The 26,661-nt window shown below is 37.5% G+C and overlaps 1 protein-coding gene across 1 annotated transcript; it reads left to right on the forward strand.

The window, feature by feature from the left end:
- The first annotated feature begins 3,265 nt into the window (after positions 1 to 3,265).
- LOC136251171 (uncharacterized) lies at positions 3,266 to 25,435 on the forward strand. The gene is made up of 4 exons (XM_066043564.1): positions 3,266 to 3,388; positions 12,535 to 12,747; positions 21,457 to 21,714; positions 25,094 to 25,435. Exons 1-4 carry the CDS (start codon positions 3,311 to 3,313, stop codon positions 25,274 to 25,276), a joined length of 732 nt encoding a protein of 243 aa, XP_065899636.1. The 5' UTR covers positions 3,266 to 3,310; the 3' UTR covers positions 25,277 to 25,435.
- The last annotated feature ends 1,226 nt before the right edge of the window (positions 25,436 to 26,661 follow it).

Raw genomic sequence — 26,661 nt, forward strand, 5'->3', positions numbered from 1 at the left:
ATTGCAAATATCACAGTTTCAAGAGATATAACTACTTAGTAGCTAAAAAGTAGTGTGACTAGTGTAGTATTGATCTAATTAAGTTACTCTGATCATTCATATGTACTTTGTAGGACACTCCAGGATTAGCTATAGTATTATACTACATGAGGGTATGTCACCCTGCATATATGCATGTGGCTCCATCAGAAGGGATGCAGGCTAATGGTTGTATAGTCACTTTCTTTCCGACTTATTTTATTCATAGAAGACAGTATCAGCTGTGATTGGCTGTTCTTTAGCTGTCCCCTGGTACACAATATTTTTCGGCTGGTTAGGCTGGAGCAATGAGTTTCTGTAACTTTTCAAACATACTTGATATAACCAGGTGTCCTACAGACCTTCAGCACTTGCAGTAAATAAATTAATTTACAAGGAAACAATAGACATTGAACAGGAAACTTTGTGATTGCCATGCAGGCAATACCCTGCCTCCCTCTATACTGTCTATAGTAGAGCAGCTCAGCAACAATGAAATTATTTGTTTTTTGATAAAGCACCACATTTTCTGTGCATGGAAGTTGAGTAAGGTATACTAAATAATATCATTTGAAATACAGTGCCACATCAAAATCATTACCTTATAGGGCATGTTTGAAAACTTTTAAACAAGGATATAAGCCCATCTATAGCTGGTCAAGAACCCATACAAGTGCATTTATAATCGCTGATGGCTCTTCTATTGATCAGCTTTTGGATATGACGGGTTCTTTGAACATGATATGTTTAGTAATTTTAATGGCACCATATGTAATATGAAACAAGCAAATATTGTACCAAGTTTGGTACTTTTATCAAAAGTGAACATTTTTTGCTTAGCTGCTCTACTACTATCACACTTTGTTACAAATCCTATGATGTATATTAGGCTTATATATTGCCAAGCTGACAAATAAAATGTTTTCATGGAAGCTTATGCTGATGAAACATTCAAGACCTTTCAAATTTTAGGCATATATGTGACTAGATTTGTGAAAAGAGGTGTTCTACATCTATGAACTTGGAGGACCATAGCATATAGAGTTTAAAAAAAACATACCAAACTATTAAGCTTAAGTTGATGCTCACTACTGACCAACATTCATGGTCAGTTACTTTTCTCATTAAGACAGAAAATCAGAATACGAATTGTCAAAGTTGGTAACTGTGAAATTGAAAGACCTCTTTTGGAAATCCGGTCACATATGTGTAGCTGTTCCAATATCTGTTTTGTGCATAGTATTCATCCAGAACACTGATGTGGTTAATGACCAAATTATGGAACATCTTATGGACTGCAAACCTAAATAATTAGACTTGTTACCAGAAATATATACTGCTGTTTTGCTGCTGCTTTGCTGCTGCTTTGCTGCTTCTTTTACCACTGTATGCTGCATGCTGCTTTGACATAAAGTGGCCATCTTATATATCTCTCTCATGCACCACCCAATTGCAAATTGTTCAAATTGTATGTCAAATTGAAGACTGTTATCACTTGCAAGTTGATACTTGTTGATTAACCTCAAATTATAGCAAGTTCATATGTTATTCTGTTCCAAAGTTATATAACTATTTGTATGAGATACAAAATACATTCATGCTTTGATTCATAATTCATAGAGGGTAGAGAATTTCTGGGAACATGCAGAAGGTCTTGGGGTGCAGACCCTATTTTTATTTATCATGATACCTCAAACTTTACTATTATGACTTTTAAACATGCAGCAACTATCTAAAGTATGAAGTTGGTTAAGCTGTCTGCAGTCAATAAAAGCTGATTGACTACATTATGGTTTTAATGTTATATGATGTTTCAGTATTAAAAGCCTAGCATAGAAGTATATATGCATGCACTTAGTGGTAAGATAACTGCTGAAAGGCTCAATTCTAGCAATCAAAGATCAAATACTCTAATAGAACAGTCAGTGTGCTTCATGCATCCTTTGCCATCACAAGTGACATGCATATATACCTTATCTATCATGCAGCTCTACACCTAGAAGAAATATGTACTTTTAGGGGACTTAGCTAACCGAGTTGGGGTTTAGTCCCTTGACCATTTCTTTCACCACCAATGATATACATGGTTTACTGTATACTTGTGAATTAATTATGTGTAATGTCTTAAATATTTTGCTTGATTACAGAAGCTCTTGTAGCATGTAAACTTTTATGACCAAGGTACATGTATATCATCTCTTTCAAGAGTCAGCAGAAGTGTGACCTGACATTGAAGGTTTAAGTAATAAAAAAGTGATACAGTGACAAAGTAAATTGTTATTATTACTATACAATGTGCATATAGTTATAGTCAATAACTATTTCAATGTCAGTATGCATACAATTACTACAAAAATTTGCATAAATAAGTGAAGTTGCTTGAATTTGATCACCATGTGACACATGTTATAGCACAACATCATGAGTACACTGTAACTACAAAGTTCACTATTAATTTAGTTAATAGCTAAGCATTCCAATGGTGCTATTTTCTACAGGTAAATTGACATTAACGATTATTGCGTAAAAAGCAGATCCTACATCCCCAAATCCTGCAGCTTCTGGGGATGCAGACCCCCTAAAATTCTATAATTACAGCATATGGTCATGCCGTGCCCTACTTGTCCCCCCTCCCCAGGCCCTATAGAATCACCATTGCATGCAGTATCAAGAAACAGATTATATCCATGGCAGTCTACATGTACATGTGGAAAGTAAGTATAGATATCATATTACGTACAAGGTTCAGCATATATAGTGGTGGTGATTCTAGAGCTGAGTTGACCGCATACAGAAAAGGAAGATGCACAGCATAGATGATGCATGTAGTGTGGTTTTATAATACAATGGGGGTCTGGGGGTGCAACTCTCAAAAGCTGCAGGATTTTTACAATTTACGTAAAAATCACACTAAAGTTGAATATAGGCCGTTTACTCAAAGTATCTTCCGAACTTTTTTTTTTTTTGGGGGGGGGCACAGCCTGGGGGAAAAATGCCCTAGTTGCTCCCCCCCTCTTTGCACCCCTGGATATTGAACTTTATGTTTATCCAAGTTCCCTGTTGTCTTACATGGCTACCTGGAGGACACTGAGTGTGTGCAAGAAACTTTTCAGTAAAAATACTTGTGTTTAATTGCTAAAAAGCTATGCGTGCACATGTAACCTTATGTACTTAAAAGAGGAGCCTTTATCCCGGCTTTCATCACTTTGCAGGTTGTGACTGTTTTAGAGTAAATCCGTGTGGGCAACAACAGTTATTTCACGTGATATCACGTGAAATAATTATAGTAGTGATGGCACCTCGAGTATCTGATGTTTGTGGCCGTTTCTGCAAAAAGAACCCGCTTCCTTTTTGTTCCGTAGTGGCATTGGTGAGTCTGATGTTATACATATGTTAAAATCTTGTGTTGACCGCTCCGTTTCCTGGTTGGCGTGGGTTCACCAGCTAGTGGTAACTATTCATCGAGCTATTCATCCAAACTGTTTAGTTATAATATGATTACAACTGAATACTGAGTTTTTGGGTGATATGTCTGGTTGGTGCTTATTTTATGACATGTAAACTGTTTCATGACGGCACAGGCCTGATATTCATAGTCCACTCCAAATCTCTGCCCTCGAGGGGTCCGCAATTACGGGGTTTTAGATCGACGTGATTCGGATACAACTGATTTTGTGGTTTTCTGTCGTTGATTCCTGTGATTCTGGGCGCTAATTTTATTGATTCTCATTTCCAAATAAGGATACAAACATAAAAATACGGAGAAACAAAGATTTACAGGAATATTTAACAAGTTTGTGATTCCTGATTCCAGAATCAAGTCAGAACCATCGATGTGATTCCTAGAACTGCGGACCCCTCAGTTTTCCTGCACTTGGGCATATTTGCATGTGGGTGGGTGGTCCATTTCCATTATAAGAGTGGCAGCTTTTCAAGCCATTATTTTCCTGACACAACCATAAAAAGCTGCACAAAAGCATGCTTAAGCTTGTACCTTCCATTTTAACTTTTAGTTGCAAAATATCACAAAAGTGAATTTATGCCAACTTGATAACACTGCTGGCACGTGAGCTGACACAGTTACAAGATGGCTTTATACAGAATGAATAACTGGAAAATAATGGAAGAATATGGAATAATGAGTTGACAGTAACCAGATGTGGGCAGTGGATGGGAAGCAGAAAATTTATTTGGAGTGGTGTAACAGGACCATGTGTGATTTCGGGCACATCTTGTAAAGCTAATGGGACTTCAGATTTTATTAAATTTTATGGGGAAAAGAGGGCAACTGCATTGAGCATTCCAATTCTTTATATAGTCTACCTTACAGTACACTTCCTTCACACCAGCATCAAAATATTGCCCTCACAAAATTCATTATTTTTTATTCCCAAGAGTTATAGCTATTGTGTACATGTGATTTTATCATCACATCACAGAAGACCTTGCCCTATGGTCTATAAACATTGCTCATACTCCAGCAGGACATCAAGATGTCGATGAAGAACTTAAATATATTTGTAGATATTGGTGATCACATTGTATTGTATTGCTGAAGAAACCCTATACCATCCATGACATTTCCTGTGTTCATGTTGTAGTGTATAATCGTGTACTTCTTCATAGTTGATACGCATTGTTGGGCACAAGCCACGTAGCATTGTATACCAAACACTATCAAGAATGGGTTAAATGATTCATTAAAGAAAGAGGTTTCATGCCCTATGGAAGAAGATCTTGCTCCTTCAGCATACCACTAGACAGGTTATTTGTGGATGACTACCCTTCTTATAGCTATCATGTCTGTGTCTTGTTAAAATTTCCTTTGTAAGATCATGTAGCCATCATGTCTGTGTCTTGTTACAACTTCCTTTAAGATCATGTATTGTAGCACAGCCAATGAGACAAACAACAACAGGATGTTGAAAACACTTGTTTGCTATTAATGAGAGTAGTACCTTTCTTAGACATATCCAAGGTTTTTGATTGTGTCAGTCATGGCCTATGAAGTTGGCATGTTGTGGTATGTTATGGCAATTAGTTTGCGAGTTAATTATCATGTTGTGATTAAACAACAAGTCAGTATGCTGGGATTATCACCTATCTAGGTTGAGATACCACAGGGATCAATATTAGGCTCATTCAAGTGTTTTTATGAAAGACTTGCCAAATGTTGTGCAAAATTGTGAACTAAATTTGTATATAGATGATATGGAATACACTATAGCAATAATCATACAGTATGATAGTAATGTATAGTAGGGACACCAAAGGTTTGGGCGTGGACTAGCTTATCCCAAAACCTACCCCTCACGATGACATGACAGTATTGGTTGGGTAAAGTCAAGCCCAAAAGTGTCTTCAGATTGACCCAAAACATTTTTGTCCAGGTGCTATAGGATTAGAAAAAAACAGAGCCCGTTGATCTGTTCAGTTAAGCGTAGCAGAAAATGGTTATGGCTATGGTGCTACCTCTTTCATGGAAATGTTTCAAATTCACTTAGGAAGAAACCTTTAGCATATTGATAGCCATATAATGCATGCACTATTGTCTGTTACCCTTCTGTACCATAGCGGCCATCAGTCAACCACTCCATCTCTGGACATACACATCGTTACACAATATTATTGCCCCACATGCTCTCAAAAGTTCAGTCTATTGTAGACGAAATGCTGCCTGCTACCTACTACCAGGAAACGGACGGTATGCATAAAGTAAAGAGTATAATATTATATTATAATGGGGGAGGGAGAGTGTCGAACTGTGCTATAGACTATGAAAAATCACTGTTAGATAGTGCATGCATGGGGAATGTTACACTATATAGTATCTGGCCAGCAAGAGTTCAATATATTGATCAATATCTTACGCTGATCAGATCCGCATGGAATTGCAATGGCTGAAACCTCATCTAGATGTTCAGTTTCGTTAGGCAAAACTGTTGAGGTAGGGGGTGGCGACCTTGATGAAAGCTCAAATGAAGATTTCACGTGGATATTCATGACAACCCAGGGTATAGCACATGTGGGAACTGGATGGATTTGTCAATATTCCTGGTGATGTTTGATTTCCAGATTAGCTGCCTGTGTCTTTCTCAAGTTTCTCTGCGCGATGTGCCATACTTTTCTCAAGTACTGTCAGTAGCTTCAGTTTCTGCATGTGTATGTGCGCATGCATGTACAAAGTGTGCTTGCTGCACTTATAATAAGTCACCAATCCACACAAATCACCGAGTAATTTGAATGATATCATAGTACTTTATGGACTCATTTTTTACAGCTTGTAGCGCAGTTCGATACTCTCCCATTGTATACTCTTGGTAAGGTATATGTACAAAGTAGACTACTGTCACTGTCAACTAGAATGCTGCAACCTCGTGAACACTGCAACTTTGTGTGCACAGGTAAGTGAATACCCCCTCCTGATTAGTCTGGTGGTCTGTATCAATAGTAGGTGTAGCTGGAATGTAAGTACAGGAAAGTTTAAATCTTGTGTATTCATTGCTTTGTGTAAACTTCTTAACCTTAGTATCAAGTAATCCTATGTTTGTCTGTACGCACCCATGTGAGCAAAATTGTTAAATAATGGTAAAAGCAGCTTTTACATAAGAAGTAAAAGCGAAATGAAGTCTGTATTAAACTTCTGCACAGGTAAACTTTGCTCTGAGGTGGTTTCTTTTCGATGGACTGAAATACGGGTGTGGCGACTTTCCTCAGAGTTTGTAAACTACCTTCCCTTTGAGGTTTTCAGGCGTTTAACAACTGAAAAACAATGGTGCAGGCCTCGCACAACACCAGGAATAGCCTATCGCTTCAAGTTGAAAGGGGGTATATCCCTTACGTACGTGAACAAAAATGAAGAGCAGCTTTGAGGATTTGTCAAGAGAATTAGTGGGAAAAACACAATAATCAAACTATAAAACAGTTTAGAAGATGCTTCTGTACGTAATATGTTGCTAAAACGGGCTTGTTTAGCAAATGCTTCCTTAGCAGTGCATAGAAACGTAATTGAACGAATTACAAATATTTCATAAATTACGAAATACAAGAATTAGCTAATATTATTGCACAACTCAAAACTACCCTATTGTAAAATAGTAATACATAGTTGGTTAATTCATAATAGCATATACTATCTATGGTTAATTCCAGATGAAGTAGCTAGCTGCATGGCACCTGGTTTTTAGAAGTAGTACATCAACTTGTTGTATCAACACTTTCTTTATAGATGTGTATATGCATTGCTAGAAAATTGTTCTAAGCACTTATAAGAGGGAGTAGATGACTGCATCTATAATGATTGACTTGTTATAGAAACACAAGTTGATGTGCTACTTGTAAAAGACCAGATGTCATGCAGATAGCTGGAATTAATCAACATACTATCATTTATTTTAGCTTATCAGCTTTTGTTTTGTTATATGGAATTATCAATTGATAAGCTTGTAGTTTGTAATTCGTGAAATATTTTGTAATTCTGTAATTATGTTACTATTATTTATTTTACTCAGTCTTAAAAGGGGTAACTCTCCAGCAGATGAGCTGTGGACAAGTTATTCCAGGGACCCTGTACTCTCAGCATAACTTAGCATTCCAACCAACTTTGTTGACTGAAAAACACAGAACAGTGAAAAGTGACAGTTTTTATAGTGATACAAAATCATAACTTTAAAAATAGTTACCAAATGCAATGTATGGGGTAAACAAGATGTGATGTAGCACATTATCCTAGCATGGTACAAGTCATATACTGCATCGTGTAATGTAATAGTTACCCAGAGACTTGTAGTACTTTTCATTAGTAGTGGCCATTTCCAGGGTCCTTTCTCTGCTACTCTAAAAACCAGGCGCCATGCAGCAAACAAACCCAACTGGAATTAATTAACAGTGTACTAAACTAATGGTTTGCTGTTACATACTAAATTGAATTATCATAGTAATTTGTATTTTGTAATTGATAAAATATTTTGTAATTCTGTAATTACATTGCTAATTATTGTTAAGGAGGCATACCTTGAACAAACTTTGTAACTGTTTTATGCAAATTCTCCAGTAAAAGCCTCAAAGCTGCTCTTCATTTTCATTTGCATATATATGGCACGCCCCCTTTTCAACTCGTTATACCCGATATCCTAGGAGGCCAGCTGTGTTGTTTTTCGGTTATTTGGTGTCTGTAGAGCCCATTGGGAAAAGCCTTCATCACGTCCTTATAAACTCGCTTCACTGTTTTTAGCAAATAACTTGCTTCACAGTTAGTTTTAACTTTATCGCTGTTTTTAGCGAATAAAGTTTTGCTCATGTGGGTACAGAAAGACAAACAAATGTACAACCAAACATACTTACACACACACACACACACACACACACACACACACACACACACACACACACACACACACACACACACACACACACACACACACGCACACACACACACACTTTTCGGAAAACAATTTCAGTAAACCAGGCGAGCGCCCACAGCCAGCCTTTGACAGGCTGTGGGCACACGCCTGGTTTATTTTACCTGGTAGCAAGAGTTAACACTTTCTGGAGACCAGCTGCATTGTTTTTCAGTTGTTTGATGCCTGCAGAGCCCATTGTAAAAGGCTTTGTTTAGTCACAACATCCCCATAAACTCACTTCACTGTCTGGCAAGAAATAGTTAACTTGCCTTTACCCAAAGCTTACCTGACTAGAAGTTCAATACAGGCTCTATGTGGTCTTCATTTCTCACATATAGGTTGCCAAAGTTTGGCTCACGTGGATGTGGACAGATGGAAACAAAATTACACACACATTTGTTTGAAAACAATTTCAGAAAACCAGACGTGTGCCTATAGCTGGTCGAGGGCTGGTAGCCTGTCTGGCTTAACAAATAGCACAGTAGCTACATCCACCAATGGTCTGTGACATGAAATTCCTCCACCAAAATAAATCTGCAGATTGAGATACTCTAATAAAGCAGTTTTCCTAATACAACAGTATATTCTAATAGAACAGTCTTTCTATTCTATACCAAAAAGTAAACAAATTATGATATTCAAAATCAATTTAGGAATCCAAGTGATAAAAAGTAGCAAGACATGATGGTAGTGTTGAGTGGTTTCTTAGATGGTATGGTATTGTCAACTTGACAGTATAACTAAACTATTGGCATACCTTTGATGTTATTTTAAGACCTATGTTTCTAGATATAGACACATAAATAACTTGTAATTTTCACTGTTGTGTTGGGAGGCTGATTGCACTATATGTACAACTACTCGTATGTAGTAGTTATATCACATTCCCTCATGATTTGCCTAATATGTATCCACAATCACAAGGGAATGTGATACAACTGATATGTACTATGCCAATTGCAGACTAATAGTCCATGGTAAGCAACTAGTTACCCAAGCCAATGTGAGACCAACCACTAGATTTATCATACGGTACCGTAGTACTGTATATTAGGGATCATCAGAGTTGGGGATAACGCGTTACAAATGTTACACGTTACATAATAACATTACTTTTACAGTAACGAGTATTATAATGCGTTACATGACAAAGTAGCGAGTAATATGTAACAGATATTACATCCGGAAATTGTAACAAGTGTAACGCGTTACTTCCTTTTAAGGCGCGTTGTATCCAGGCATGTGATTGATTGCATTTTGGGTCCAGACAAGACTGGGAATAGATAGGCATGGACAAAGAATGATATTGTATGGGAGTGCCCTTGAGGCCAAGATACAACAACAAAGTATGTATTTGCGGTTGAACTATACCAGAGAAACGCGTGTCACTTGTATGTATTTGTAGGCTGGTAGCTTGTATTTAGAAGGTTGGACTTGCTTTATAGTTTGTAACGAACAACTGTAATATGTAATATTATTACTAGTTACAGCCCTCAGAGTAGCAAGTTATATGTAACTCGTTACTTTTTTCAGTAAGTAATATGTAACTGTAGCGCACTATATCACGTAAAAGTAACGAGTAATATGTAACTAGTTACATTTTTAGTGTAACGACCCCAACTCTGGGGATCATAAAGGTTTGGGCTTTCTGGTCAAAAATATCACCCTAACACCAGCCTCACAATGTCTTAATGGTGCCTTGGCAGTATTGGTTAGTTATAACCAAGCCAAAAAAGTACCTTCAGTACGACCTGAAATGCTTTCAGAAAGTTGCTATGAAATTAAAAAAAAATTTTTTTAGTGGAATTTTCTGCTGACTGACTGATTGACTGACTGACTGACTGACTGACTGACTGACTGACTGACTGACTGACTGACTGACTGACTGACTGACTGACTGACTGACTGACTGACTGACTGACTGACTGACTGACTGACTGACTGACTGACTGACTGACTGACTGACTGACTGACTGACTGACTGACTGACTGACTGACTGACTGACTGACTGACTGACTGACTGACTGACTGACTGACTAATGCCTTCAGACAAGCATAATTTGATAACGGCTAAGGCTATAGGCTTGATTCTTTCACTGTTTGACGTCGCTTCATCCATACACATGTTTTTTAGCATATTGCAGCATGCATCGTGGACTTACCTAACTTGCCTTTGTCCTCCTTTGTGTCCCATTTCGTTTTGCTGACAGCTCAAGGTGTCGAGTTGCGATAGCTAGCATGATGGCTTCCCTATGGGAATTGTCCATATTTTCCATGGTGACTACAGAGGTGCTTCTCCTACTGTTCTTCATTTGTAATGTTGTGAAACGTGCTGAACATAGCTGAAAGTGGCTCTTAAGAGTCAGGAGTCAGTAATTGATAGTTGGGGCACATAAATTGTCTGTATTTTGTGGTGGCTGGATTTATTGCAGAGATGCTTTTCCTATTGTTCTTCATTTGTAGCACTGTGTAACAGGCTGAACATAGCTGAAAGCGAAGCGTAATGGTCATTCACTTTCGAGTCAGTAATTGGTAACTGGGGCATGTGTTCATACAAAAACATTAACTTTGGCACTCTAATTTCTTTAGATGCAGTATGCGCGGGATCACCAGTCATAATGTTACAAAAAGTAAACAAACAAGTATAAGGAAAATTAAGTTTGATTAGAGATCATAGAAAAAAAAGTAGGAAAACAAGGAAGATCATCTACACCTGCAGATATACTAGTGGACATAATGTTTTACAGATTAAATGTCTTATATCTGCAGGTGTAGGCAACCTCCCTTGTTTCCCTACTTTTTTTTCTATGGTCCCTAATTGAACTTAAACTTTCTAATTTTTTAAACCAGGCGCGTACCTGGTTTACTGAAATTATTTTCGTAAGTGTGTGTGTGTGTACCTATCTACCTATCTATGTTTGTCCGTACGTACCCACATGAGCAAAATCGTTAATAATGGTAAAAGCAGCTTTTACGTAAGAAGTAAAAGTGAAATGAAGTCTGTATTAAACTTCTGCACAAGTGAACTTTGCTCTGAGGTGGTTTCTTTTCGGCGGACTGAAATACGGATATGGCGACTTTCCTCAGACTACCTTCCCCTTGAGGTTTTCAAGCGTTTAGCAACTGAAAAACAACGGTGCAGGCCTCGTACACTACCAGGAATAGCCTATCGCTTCGAGTTGAAAGGGGGCGTATCCCTTACGTATGCGAACGAAAATGAAGAGCAGCTTTGAGGCTTTGTCGAGAGAATTTGTGGGAAAAAACACGTTAGTCACACTATAAAACAGTTTAGAAGATACTTCTGTGCGTAATATGTTTAACAAACGCTTCCTTAGCAGTGCATAGCAATGTAATTGAACGAATTACGAATATTTCATGAATTACGAAATACGATAATTAGCTAATAATGTTATTGCACAACCCAAATTACCCTATTGTAAAGTAGTAATACATAGTTGGTTAATTCATAATAACATATACTGTCTATAGATGAGTTAGCTAGCTGCATGGCGCCTGGTTTTTAGAAGTAGCACAACATCAACTTGTTCCTTTACTTGTTGTGTAGATTATGAGTCAGTAGCAACTAACATTGTGACTACATTTAACATGAGTGGGCAAGTCCTACAGGTATCATAGAAAGTTCAATTAAGCGATACCTTAAACAACGTTTCTCAACTCATAGGAAAGTAAGGGTGATAAATCGCTTTCTTCTGAGTGCTATGGGATACAAAATCAGACACATGCATGGTTTTAATAAACTTCCACAATTGAGTTTTATTTAAAAAACTGGTGGTACTGCTCACACATCAATACATTTAAATGTACCACAGCTTTAGTTTGAATGATAAGATACATACCCAGAAATTTGCCCTTGAAGTCATGTTACACGTACTGTAAGTAAACTTACTTCATGATGTTTTAGCTATTAAAAGGTTATGTTTTAGAAACCATAGTAGTCAGAAAAGTTAGATAGTATGAAAAACAGACACTGTGGTTAACTAAATTGTCATATTGCTCAGCACTGCGCAATGATATGTGTAGCAATGTGGGAAAGTCCCTACTTTTAAGTACTCAGTTAGCTTTGTGGTAATTGTATACTTTCTTACTATCCAGGTGCTTGGAATACTGACCACATTTGCTACCCTACTGATCGGCTATTACTATGCATACAATGACAATACAGCAATTGGACTTTGTTATGAGCCGGAATATCCTTCGCTACGACGTACCTGCCTGCTTGACATGACGGGCAGTGTGCTGGCTATGATTATTGCTTGTCTGTTGTTGATACTTGAGTGTTTTTCTGCCTACATCAACCAGAGAGATGTGAGTATTGCTTCATGTGTTGCCACAATTTTGTGCTATTAAGTTTCTACATGTCTTAAGATTTTGAATACAGACAAAGAATACAGTACATAAAACATAATTGCTTGATATGGATATTTGGTGGATTAAATCACTAAAGTAAATATTTGATAAAATTGTGAAAAAGGTATGGCCTTCGACAGGTGTGATATCAGTTGTGGCTGTCAAGTAAATTTACAACACATTGATATTAACATCACTGCAATATCACATTTGACATCTCACATCACAGGTTTTAAATCAAAGACTATACCCATTTTAAACCATGTGACACAGCTGTGCACCAATGAATAGCCACAGAGCATGTACCTGATGTGATGATTGTGGTTTAGTTTCACAATTATGAAGTGCTTCAATTTGAACAGTGAGCATGACTTAAGTGGGAGTACCACCTAATGAAGTTATATTAAGGGAGAACACAATAGAGAAAATATAAAACAACACAAGAAGACACTTCTTTGTAAACTCTACTAGTATTTTAAAAAATTATCAATTTAAAAAATGAGGTAGGGATCTATGCAATAAAAAGTAATGAAGCAAGAGATGAATGATGGTATTACAGCATAGCTCGGTGGGAAAGTCCCTACTTTGGCACTTTCATTTTTAAATTGACAATTTTTTAGTTTGTTTAGTTTTTTGTTGTATCTCAGCTAGACTTGTGACTGTTCTATTAGAAAATCATAAATGCATGACTGTTGTATTAGAGTGACTGTTGTATTAGAGTATCTCGATCAGACAAGGGGTGTACAGCTAGCTACATCTATAGGGTCTTGTTTTCTGTTAATTAATAACTAGATTGTGAAGAGGTGTAGTCTCCGTACACTATTGCGATTAGTCAACCTAGATGGGTGTGGTCGTAAACCTATCGCAAACTAGCGCCCACCCTTTTGTGTGGTGCCGCCAGACAAATTGCGAACAGGATCCCAATCGCGAAGTTGCAGATATCTAGCTAGCATATCTCTTACAGTAGTGCCAGGACTGAACACAAAAATCTCAGAAATAATTCTGTGGAGTCTAAATATACTATTGAAAGAAAGTATTGATACGGAAAATTAATGCCTCGTTTCATTGGATGATGAAGAAGACAAGCCGCCTGATTGCAGATAAAGGAAAAGACAAGACGCAGAGGGCCTATACTCATTGGAATCCCAAAAGGCACATCCCACTGGTGAGTTTGTTATTATGGTGTAAAATGGTAGCTGTGCGCTGCTTTGTTTAGGCTCTAACCTTGCAACTGTGGTCAGTCAGGTAGTGAGACTAAAATTCGAGTTTTAGCAATTTTTTAAAATTCTATATCCAGCAAGCGTCTTGTTATATTTTATGCTGTATTGTATGTCATATGAACTAGTACTATTCCGTTAAGGTGATTTTCGTTGTGTAAGATGTCTCTAGGCAAAGATGGAATTTTGGGTGCCGCATGAAATTTTCGGAGTGATCCCTACTTAAACGGTACTACCATACCATTTGATAACCAAATGCATAAAGTCATTAAGTAAATTATTATTGGCTATTAGTAAACAGATTAAGTACTATTTAACAGAACTTTAGTACAAACTAGATGCCTGTATTTTCAGAAGCATTACAATTGGTTTTATGTCTCTTTTTTTGGTTTGTGTTTGCAAGCCTCAAGTCTTCTTTTCTTGCCTTTGCCTGTCAATTTTTAAAAAAAAACTGATATATAGTAGAACCAGTTAAGACTTCATGTGCTGCATAACAAATCTCCTCCAGCCTGATTTGCTGGATGTTCCATTAGGGGTATCTTGATTGTTTTTGTTGCATTTGTTTGGTTTTTGTTCATTGATCTTCAGTGGGAGTTTAAGATGGATAATGTCTGTGAAAAATCCAGCTAGTTTTGGTAAGCGATTTGTCCAGTAGATGTGACAAGAATCAATCGTAGCATAAGTGACCTATTATCGAACGGTACCTATTATCGAACATTAAAATCACGTAACATATTCGGAAGTTTACAATATTATTCCGCATACTCATAAGGTGTTTATGTGGAGAATTCCAATAGTGTAGCCTATTCTTAATGAGCTTTCCATCCTTTAGGGTTTATGTGTGGACATTACAGCAGTCTTGATACTCATCACCACCGATGAAGAAATGAAGAAAAAGAACACAGGAATCGCTGTGAAAGGACTAGAACTCAAGTGTGACTTTGTCGATTCGCGGTATTGCAATGCATGGCTTCCCTACAGTACGTTTGTAAACAATTGTCTGTATTTTCCATGGTGACTGGATTAATAGCAGAGGTGATTCTAACACTGTTCTTTGTTTGTGATGCTGTGTAATGGGCTGAAAATAGCCGAAAACGAGGCATAATGGCCGCTACACTTTCGAGGCAGTAATTGATAGTTGGGGGCATGCAAATCGTCATATTTCGTAGTGACTGGCACTGTTTTTTTGTCTGCAGTGCTGTGTAATGGGCTAAACAAAACTGACAGCTAAGCGTAATAGCCACTGCACTTTCAAAGCAGTATTTGATAGCCGGGGTGCGTGTTCAGATGAAAAAATTAATTCTGGTGCCATCCTTTCTTTTGATGCGGTATGCATGGGTTCACCAGTCATAATAATGTTACAAAAAAGTAAACAAACAAGTTTAAAGAAAAGTTAAGAATTTTAAGTTTGATTAGGGATCATAGAAAAAAAAGTAGGGAAACAAGGGAGGTCTCCTACACCTGCAGATATACTAGTGAACATTTAATCCCTAATTCAGTCTTGGTCTTGGGTATAGACTGAATTAGGGATTAATTGTTCACTAGTATATCCGAGAGTATATCTGCAGGTGTAGGCGACCTCCCTTGTTTCCCTACTTTTTTTCTATGATCCCTAATCGAACTTAAAATTCCTAATACTTGTATTGTAAAATTCAATTACGTGTAGCAATTGTGCAATCGAGATACTGTAATAGTACAGTCACTCTATTAGAGCATTCTGCTATACGTAATGCACAACCATTTAGAGAGTTAAAATCACCCTGTAAAGAGTTCAGCTATATTGCAAATCACTCTGAACAGAGTTCAGCTACATTAAAAGTCACCTTGTAGAGAGTTTAGTTATGTTACAAGTTGTCCTGTAGAGACTTCAGTTACAAACAAGTCACCCCTGGAGAGTTCAGCTATGTAACACACTCAGAGAGGCCAATTACTACTGTAGAGAGCTCAGCTACATTGCAAGTTACCCTGTAGAGAGTTCAGTTATGTTGCAAGTCATCCTGTGGAGACTTCCAAACAGTTCAAGTACAAACAATGGTGAGGATTCAGTACCAAATTTTTGTTATTGCCATTAGCTTACCATCACAGCCATTTCTTGGATGCCACCTTGGATATCTCATCTTTTTCACTCTGTATCATACAGTATACGATAATACTCTATCTAATCAAAAACAGCCAAGGTGTAAAAAAGGGTGTGGCCTCCAAAAAAGCTAGGGTAAACAAAAAGATGGGAAATTAAAGGTGGTGGCCAAGAAATGGCTGTGATAGTAGGTTAATGGCAAAATTTTAATAACGACAATTCAGGTGAATTTGTGTTGCCTCTTCCAACTTTCACTAGGATTCGGCACCAAATTCGCCTGAATTGTCGTTATTAAAATTTTGCCATTAACCTACCATCACAGCCATTTAGGAAGAGGCAACACAAATTCACCTGAATTGTCGTTATTAAAATTTTGCTATTAACCTACCATCACAGCCATTTCTTGGCCGCCACCTTTGATTTCACATCTTTTTTTACCCTGGCTTTTTTGGAGGCCGCACCCTTTTTTACAGCTTGGCTGTTTTTGATTAGATATCACTTCTTTTTGTATATTCATACCTAAAGCCAGCCTATGGCCAGCTTTAGGTATTTATTTTAACTTGTCTTTTTCTTTACCATAGAAAGAAGATTATTAGGAAGAAGATTTAAATGATTTGTTTAGCTACATGTACATTTAGGCAATGGTGTTGATTGATGATAAAGATGTCACACAGTTTGCAGCTGAATACTCTACCGGGAAATGTGTATGTAGCTGAAAGTTCTACAGGGAAGTAACTGTACTCTTTGACTACATGGTGAATGGTTTGTAGTTGAACTCACCACAGGGTGGCTTATTTCTAGCTGAAACACTATATGAAATGTAGCTGAATTCTCTCTTGTTTCTAACTGATCTCTCTATAGGGTGATTTGTTTCTTATCTAGCTGACATTTCTACAGGGTGATTTGTTTCTAGCTGATCTCTACAGGGTGAATTATTGTGTCTAGCTGATCTTTCTACAGGATGACTTGTTTCTAGCTGGTCTCTCTACAGGGTAACTTGTTCTAGCTACACTCTCTACAGGGTGACTTGAAATGTAGTTGAACTCCCTTCTGGGTGACTTGATCAAGCTGATCTCTCTACAGGGCAATTTGTTTCTAGCTGATCTCTCTACAGGGCTGCTTGTTTCTACTGAGCTCTCTACAGGGTGACTTGAAAAATAGTTAAATTCTTTGCAGGTAACAGGGTAACTTGCCTAACTGACCTCTCTACTGGGGGATTTGTTTTTAACTGAATACTGTACAAGGTGATGTATTTCTAGCTGTTCTTTCTACTGAGAGAGATTTCCGTAGCTGGACTCTCCATGGGATGACTTGAAAAGTAGTTGGGCTCTTACATGGTGACTTGATCATGCTGATCTCTCTACAGGGTGCTTGTTTCCAGCTGATCTCTCTATAGAGTGATTTTTTCTAGCTGATCTTTCTACAGCGTGATTTGATCTGACTTATTTCTAGCTGAACTCACAGAGAACAGCTGATGTAAATGTAATGGTAAACCTAGTTTTCATGGACACTGCCTATGAAAATTTGACACTGCCGATGAAAATTTGACAATTCATGGACATTGCCTATGAAAATTTGACAATTAATGGCCACTGCAAACATGAAATAATTTGTCAGTGCTATGAAATTTCCATGAAATCTCCACTTTTTGTCCATGAAATGACTTTCATGGCACTTTATGGAAATTATTTTACTATTCATGGATAATCCATAGGTGTTTCATGGCACTGTTCTCTGGTAGTGCTACATGGTGACTTCATTCTATCTGACCTCTGTACAGGATGACTTGTTCCTAGCTAATCTTTCAACAGAGTCATTTGTTTCAAGCTGATCTTTCTACAGGGTGAATTGTTTCTAACTGATCCTTCTACAGGGTGATTTATTTCAAGCTGATCTTTCTACAATGTAATTGAAATGTAGCTAATCTCTCTGCAGGCTGACTTGTTTCTAGCTGATCTTTCTACAGGTGCTGATTTCTGTACAGGGTGACTTCTTACTGGCTGAACTCTCTACAGGGTAACTTGTTTCTACCAGATCTCTCTACAGGGTGATTTGTGTTGAGCTGATCTCTCTACAGGTTGATTTCTTTCTAGCTGATCTCTACAGAGTGAATTGTTTCTAGCTGATTTCTCTACAGCATCCAGCTGGACTCTCTACAGGGTGACTTGTTTCTGGCTGATCTCTCTACAGGGTGATTTGTTTCTAGCTGATCTCTCCAGGATGAATTGTTTCTAGCTGATTTCTCTACTTGTTACTTGCTGAACTCTATACAGGGTGATTTGTTTCTGGCTGATCTCTCTACAGGGTGATTTGTTTCGAGCTGATCTCTCTACAAAGTGATTTGTGTGATTTGTTTCCAGCTGATCTCTCTTCATGGTGACTTACTTATATATAGCTGCATGAACTCTCAGTACATAGTGGACTTGTTTCTAGCTGATCTCTTTACAGGGCGGCTTGTTTCTACTAAACTTTCTATGGGCTGACTTGAAACGTAGCTGAACTCTCTGCAAGATGACTCGTTTCTAGTTGGTCTCTCTACAGAGTGATTTGTTTCCAGCTGATTTCTCCATTGAGAGATTTTGCTTCTAGCTGATCTCCCTACTGACAGTGTGTGTGACTTGTTTCTAGCTGATCTTTGTACAGGGTGATTTGTTCTAGCTGATCTCTGTTTGCTTTTAGCTGATCTTTTCCACAGGGTGACTTGTTTTTAACTCTACAAGGTGATTTGTTTTCAGCTGATCTCTCTACAGGATGCCTTGTTTCTAGCTGATTTATCTACAAGGTGATTTGTTTCCAGCTGGTCTCTCTATAGGATGATTATGTAGCTGATCTTTCTACAGGGTGATTTGTTTCTAGTTGATCTCTCTACAAGGTAACTTGTAGCCAGCTGAACTCTCAACAGGGTGACTTGAAATATAGTTGAGCTCTCTTTAGGGTGACTAGTTTCTAGCTGAATACTCTACTGGGTGATTTGAAATGTGGTTTAACACTTTGTAAGGTGAATTGTTGACTTGTTTCTAGCTGATCTCTCTACAGGGTGACCTTTTCTTAGTTAATCTCCATACAGAGTGACTTATAACAGTGTTACATTCTCTACAATACATAGACGAATGCTTTAAGAAGTAATTATTTGATTCTTAGCTGACTGCTCTATTAGGGTGAATGCTCTATTATAGTATGTTCACGTTGAGCTGGATCCTCAAAAAAAAACATTAAATAACTCATGGATGCAATTACACACAATCTTGAAATTTGGCTCATTTGTAGTACTGCTTGACCCACTAAAAATATTTAAAAATTTTGTTGTTCAAATATTTGACATAATATTTACGGCTAATCAAAATACATTTCCTATGGGGAAGCCATATAAGTACAGTATCCATTATAGTCCATTCCCGAACACCGTACGTGTCTGTTGTTGACACCTTTGCTGTTACCAATAATCATCTGGTTGGCTGAAATGTTAACTCTGTTGAGAAAAAATTCACTTTTAATTTTTAGCTGTTTTTCAGGATTCAGCTCAACGTGAACATACTATAGAGTATCTCGATCACGCACTTGTTACACCTAGTTGACTTTCGTAGTGTAACTCAGTGGTTTTTCATCTGATCCCTTGTAAACTACTGAAAAATCATTCTAAAATAATTATTCTACCTCTCTACCTATTTTCAGCTGATTCCATTAACTATTTGCCTGGAAAGCGTGATGAGTAATACTAAAAACTCGATCATGCGATTTTTACACATGGTTGGCATTTTTGTTATAACTCCATGATTGTTAGTGCGATTTCTTTCAACCACAAAAGGTTTGCACTACAATAGTTACTCCATCTACAGACCGATTTTCGAGTATTCTGTTATGCAGTTTACCCTGGAGTTATGACAACAAATCACCTTTGGAGTTTTGAAAAATTGTGCATAACTCCCTTGTTCTTTGTCTAATCTCTACCAAAATTGGACCGCAAATGTACAGTATTATGCTCTTACTGCCCTCCAAATTTTAAGTAAATCGACCAAAGCTCGTGCGAGTTATTATGATTTTTCTAAAGTGTGCGAGACAAAGAAGAAGAAAAGGATTAATAAGAAAAATACGAAGAAAATAAGACAAACTTTGAAGGCGTGTATCTCAGTGATGGATGGGCGGATTCACCTAAAATTTGAAATAGGAAGTGCCCTACCCCGAGGGAGTTTCCACAGCAAAAATGGTTAATTTCCGTCCAGCCATTATCGAGCTATGGATGTGTGAAAATGGCGTTTTCTTGGTTCCTGTAAAATACACACTTGTCTGTCGTGCGCCCGCACTGGCTGTACTTGGCCGCACGACACACTATCATATGTCTTGATATTAGGGATCATGAAGGTTTGGGCTAAAATATCACCCTAAAACCAGCCTCACAATGCCTTCCTGGTGCTTTGGCAGTATTGGTTAGGTATATATAACCAAGCCCAAAAGTGCCTTCAGTATGACCTGAAATGCTTTGCTACAAAATTAAAAAAAAAATGTTTATACTGCCCGACTGCCTGATGCCTTCAGACAAGCGTAACTCAATAGCAGTAAAGGCTATGGGCTTGATCTTTTTAGTGTTTTGGCATCGCTTCAGCCGGACAGGTGCCTTTTTGGCATACCACAGTATGTACGATGCATGTTTCATGGACTTACCTGTGTTCTCTTCTTGTATCCCATATATCTTTGCTGACAGTTGACATGCGTGATGGCTTCCCTACGTTTAACGGGAAGGGAATCATCCGAGTTTTCTGTTGTGACTGGATTGATTGCAGAGTACCTAGTGTTCTTTGTTTGTATGTGTAATGGGCTGGGCATAGCTGAAAATGAAGTGTAATGGCTACTTTGCTATTTCAGTATTTGATAGTTGGCACATGTATTCAGGCAAAAGCAATAATTCTGGCACCATTCTTTCTGTTTTAATGTGGTTCACAAGTCATATTAATGTTACAAAAAAAGTAAACAAACAAGTATAAGAATTTTATGTTTGATTAGGGATCATAGAAATAAAAAGTAGTGAAACAAGGGAGGTCGCCTACACTGGCAGATATGCTAGTGAATATTTAATTCCTAATTCAGTCATGGGTATAGGCTGAAGTAGGGATTAATGTCCACTAGCAGGTGTAAGCGATCTCCGTTGTTTCATTATTTATTTCTATGAACTCTAATTGAATTTAATATTCTTTAAATTTTTCCTTATACTTGTATGTATAGGTGTGTGTGTGTGTGCGTGTGTGCGTGTGTGCGTGTGTGCGTGTGTGCGGTAAAGCACGTGTGCATTAATACATGTATGTGCGTACATATGTGTCGTAATGTATATATGCATATTGCTATTTTGTCATTTGTTATCTGCTTTGTTGTTTATTGTAGTGGAGGATTGCATTCTTCGTCGTCAAGCTGTTCCTATTGGTCATCACCTTAGTGGTACTGATCACTGCTACTATATACGGACTAGTGACATATTTAAAATACTGTGATGACACCGAAAAGTGCAAGTTTTCTCATCGAAGCGATGATGATGATTATGGAGGCTACGGCTATGACTACAATAGTGACCAAACTAAAATAAATAAAAGCGTTGATTTTGTTGTTATTGTTATTATTTCAGGAGTTGGTAGTGTGTGGTGGGTAAGTGACTAGAGAACTTCTAAATATATGTGTGTATGTGTGGTGTGTATGTATGGTGTGTATGTATGGTGTGTATGTATGGTGTGTATGTATGGTGTCTATGTATGGTGTCTATGTATGCTAGTGTTACACTGATAATATTGGTGTTGAATCTAAGCTGATGTTTGTTATTATACATACTGTATAATAGAGATGAATGTAAAGGTCATGTTTTTCTGCCAAAAATAGCACCCACATGTACAAACCATCCTCATCTTTCCTCCCGTACTGTTGAGCATACTTTTGTCCCATCAAGTCACATGATAGTGCAAGTACATCCAGTGCAAGCGTATGACATAAGTGTGTTTTTACAGGAACCTAGAAAATGCTATATTTTTTTTTGCTTGTTTATCTCAGTAGTGTGTGAAGGAAAACTAACTACATATTTTCTGTGGAAACTCCTTTGGGGTGGGACACATCCTATTCTTGATTTGAGCCACACTGAGATACACATCTTCAAAGTTCTTATGTTCTCATACTTTTCTTTCTAAACAAAGTCGTAATGACTTGCATGCGTTATAGTTGATTTACTTCAAATTTGGAAGGCAGGAAGAACATTTTACAGTTATAATGCAAAACCTACTATGTGTAATCAGTGTGCGATCAAGATGTTCTAACAGTGCAGTTGCCTGTTAGAGTGTTTAGCAAAGAGTTCAGCTATACTGACGAGTCACTCAAAACAAGTTACCATCTAGATATGTTGCAAGTTACTTTGTAGACAGTTCAGCTGCAAATAGTTCAGCTGCAAATAGTTCACCCTGTAGACAGTCCAGCTATGGTAAAATATTAACCCTACAGAAAGTTCGACTATGTTAAAAATTCTGTAGAGAGTTCAGCTACATTGCAACTAGAGTTTGGTTACATTACAAGCTAGTTCTGGCAAGTGAGGGTCTAGCCACACTATAAGTCATCCAGTAGAGAGTTCAGCTATGTTACAAGTCATCCTCTAAAGAGTTCAGCTACATTACAATTGTAGAGAGTTTAGCTACCATAGCAAGTCACTCTGTAGAGAGGTCAGCTATGTTATATGTCACCATGTAAAGGTTCAGCTACAAACAAGTCACTGTGTAGAGAGTTCAAGAAGTTATCCAGTAGAGAGTTTAGCTGCATAACAAGTGACCCTGTATAATTATAGGGAGTTCATGTAATAATTTTATATTTGTGGTTTTTTTATGAACATCAAAATAGTTCAAATAGACACATATGTATATATATATAGACCACAAATATAAATCTGCACTCTTCCTCATTCCTGTAGTAAATATAAATCTATACCGAAACAGCCAAGTTGTGCAGCTTCCAAAAATGCCAGGGTTAAAAAAGTGGTGAAATTAAAGGTGGCAGCCAAGATGTTATTTTGAGTCTTAATGATCACACTCATCATTAAACATGACTGGCATTAACATCATTGCAGCCATTTACTTTCTTTCACCCTGGCTTTTTGAAACAGAAATTGTCTAATTTTTATATCACAATTACTACAATTGCATGTCTTGTATTGCTCTTTGTAATTAACATTTTGTAGTAGGTAGGAAAAAAGAGTGAAATGGATCAAGTAGCTTGCCAGATAGTAGGGTGCATGTTGAGATGTAATTAATTTGTAATATCTGGCATTTTTCTTCCATTTGATGTGGTATGCACTGGTTTACTGGCAGTTGCGTTACAAAAAATGTTTTAAAAAGTTAACTAATGAGAATTAAGAAACAAGGGAGGCCACTTATTTATTGTATTCAATGTTTCCTTATATGTGTATGTTAGATACCCATAGGAGGTTTTTTAGTAGGTTGACAACCCGAGGACATGGTTTGGTCGCCGAGGTGTGGCATCAATTAGTGACTGAGGCACAGCCTAGGCCACTAATCAATGCCCGTTGAGGTGCCTAACCATGCATGAGGGTTTCTGTCTGTCTGTGAATGCTATCCCACTAGGGACCTGTGAGATTCAACCTACTAAATAACGACAGTGGGTATCTAACCTATTTAGAAAGCAGCTCGTTACCAGCACTGACAAAAGAAGCACAGAGTCACGCTAGGTAAGATCCTTTTCAGTGTGTTTGTGTGTGCTGACGGCTCAGTGGTCAATTTAGTGTTGTTTTAGCAGCTGTTGTTTAGTTCCAAGGCTTGTTTACTAGCTAATACTAAGAAGCGAGAAGCTTTATAACAACTGGTCACGAAACGACAAGCTTTATTACAACCTCTATTACAACCTCGATTACAACGTGACAAACTTTATTACAACTGGCCACGAAGCAAATTACAACTGGCCACGAAGCAACAGGGTTTATTACAACTGGCCACGAAGCGACAAAAGTTGCAAACAGGTGCAATAGCACAGCTGAAGTGTGTTGATGGCCTAATTAACTTGGCAACACCAGTAGTTTCACTGATGGCTAGCTAGTTTTGAATTGTTCAGGTAGCTGTAATATACATTGAGCAGCTGACTTGTTCGGTTTGACAGCTAGCTTGGTCAAGTGCTGGTATGGCTGATGAAGGTAAAAACCCAAATTTTACTAACCATACAACCACTAAATAAATCAGTGACATAGAAAACTCTTTGAAGTGTTGTTGAATTTACCATAACAGTCTCACGTGACAACAGGTCTCTAAATGAAACTTAGAGCCCTAACCTCAGGTCTCTAAGTGTATAAATAACCTCATTAACTGTGTCAATGTCAAAGAGAATTATTCATGATGCTTTCTAATCTCTTAAAGGACCCTCCATGTAAAGGACACTGTTCATTTAACCTCCATATTAAACATGGTTTCTGAGGTTCCTATCTACCAATATAATTATACTTGCGTATTGAGTTATGCTTGTCTGAGGGAATCAGGTAGGCAGCATTCCATTGAATGAAAAAAAAAAACTTAATTTTTGTGCTGATCTCTCTATAGAGTGATTTTTAAATATATAATTTGGATGAAAGCATTTAGGATCATACTGAAGGCACTTGTGCACTAGGTTATACTGAACCAATGCTGCCAAGGTGCCAGGAATTGTGAAGCTGGATTAGGGGAGATACTTGATGTTATAGAGTAGAATGTACTGCAGAGTATCGGTTGTTTGCTGAATCATTAGAACTCTACATATTACATTTTAAGATCCTTTGAGTATTTCCCTAAAGGTTGTCATCCTCAATTATTTAAAACCATTTAGCAATCTTGTCTGTTAATTTCTGCCACTGACAGTGTAGAATTTAGAGTTTATTTGTAGTTGTTTAATTTGCTGTGCTATTATAGGACCACAGGTTATGAAATTTTGTCTAAAAACTCTTAGACTAAATAATTGTTGTTAATTTTTAGCTACATTGCAATAGCTGTTAAGTGTGTTTGTGTCTTCACAGGGCTTGTGGTTACTTGTTGAAGGCCTACGGACTTTTCTGGAAGTTGTAAGCCCAGAAAACTACCAGAACCTTAGGAATGCAGATCAACGTCCTTTTGCAGCTGATGAACCCCATCATCCACAGGAGCTGTCCACATACAACTTCACTCCTGATTATGATGAATCTGTTAACTATACACATTAGTGTGTACTGTGTACATATATCATAAACTTGTTTTTCCTTTTTTGTATATAGTATCCATACAACTCCATCTGTAGGCCTCATACAATTTTTTATAGAAATTGTGAAACTCTCTCAGTGTCATATACTCATTTTGTTAATTAATCAGTTTTGTTTACAATATTTGTTTCATTTTATAGCTACAGCAACTAGCTATACCTTTCCAGGGGTGTATGCAGGAATTTTGAAAAGGTGTCTCCACTAAGCTAAGTGACTGTTATATTAGAGTAGTTTATGTAGCCTGACTACTTTATTAGAGTATCTTGATCTTTTCACCAAGATCATAATTCAGAATAATGCTATAAGTGTTGCTGTCATGTGAGAAACTGTTATTTAACTAAGATAAAAGTTTACAATGTGTCCTGTTCCACGATAGATTCTGGAAACCTGAAGTTTCATTTTCTCAATGTTTCAAGTAGTGTGTACAATCCAAAGGGGTTTCCTGAAACTCCCCCCGGCACGCCCCTGCTTTCAGAGAGAGAAAGTATATACCGGTAGCTAGCATAAAATGTTTTATGTCTATTTCGAAGTTAATACACTGTACATTTGGTCAGACTGACTACAGAAAGACTACTTGGTGTAGCTATACTTGAGTCACTAGCATGGATGGTCCTAGTCTGGTCACTCTACTCTACATAGAGTTGTAATTATGGAATGTAATTAAACAGTGACATCACAAGAATGGCACGTTTAACAACCATCTATTTCTAGAAATAGGTTAACAAACAGCTGTTAACAACCAAAAATATACTTTCCATATTTAGGCAGCATCACGAATACATCAGTTCCAACTACAAAGCCCTTTACTACCTCCGTGAAAATTTTGTTATTTTTAACAACTTTCTTTTAAAAAATTTTCAATTTCAAGTTATTACATTTCCAACATGTAGAACTGTATTGGATCTCTGCTTTACCCCACACCCAGACCTGGTTCTCAATTGTACAACTTTACCAGGCTTGAGTGATCATGAAACAGTTTTAGTAGAACTTTCAACCTTGATTTTTCACAGCATGCAGGTGCCAAGAAAACTCCATCTATACAATAAAGCTAACGGGGATATAATATGTGAGTGTATGGCTAACTTATCTGAGGAATACTTTTCTTTAAACCAATTAAGATCAACATAGACCTGTTGAAGATAATTGGAAACTTTGAAAATTGTTGAGCATGTTCCATGTGAGTTACTAGGTGTTAGGTCACACCTCCCTTGGATGTCAGCTCCTCTGAAGAGATTAATTCAAAGAAAACAACATATTTATATATAACAGAGCAAAACGCTTTCAACGTAATTCAGACTGGCAGGAGTACAGAAACATAAGAACACTGTGACAAGTTAGAAATCTTACAT

This window comes from Dysidea avara, chromosome 3 (genome assembly GCF_963678975.1).
Source record: "Dysidea avara chromosome 3, odDysAvar1.4, whole genome shotgun sequence".
NCBI classification, from domain to species: domain Eukaryota; kingdom Metazoa; phylum Porifera; class Demospongiae; order Dictyoceratida; family Dysideidae; genus Dysidea; species Dysidea avara.

Excerpts from the sequence above, each read along its gene's own strand:
- LOC136251171 (XM_066043564.1), top strand. The coding sequence starts at position 3,311 with ATGGCACCTCGAGTATCTGATGTTTGTGGCCGTTTCTGCAAAAAGAAC. Across the intron at positions 12,748-21,456 it reads CCTACATCAACCAGAGAGAT|TGGAGGATTGCATTCTTCGT; the intron begins GTGAGTATTGCT and ends TGTTTATTGTAG. Across the intron at positions 21,715-25,093 it reads GAGTTGGTAGTGTGTGGTGG|GGCTTGTGGTTACTTGTTGA; the intron begins GTAAGTGACTAG and ends GTGTCTTCACAG.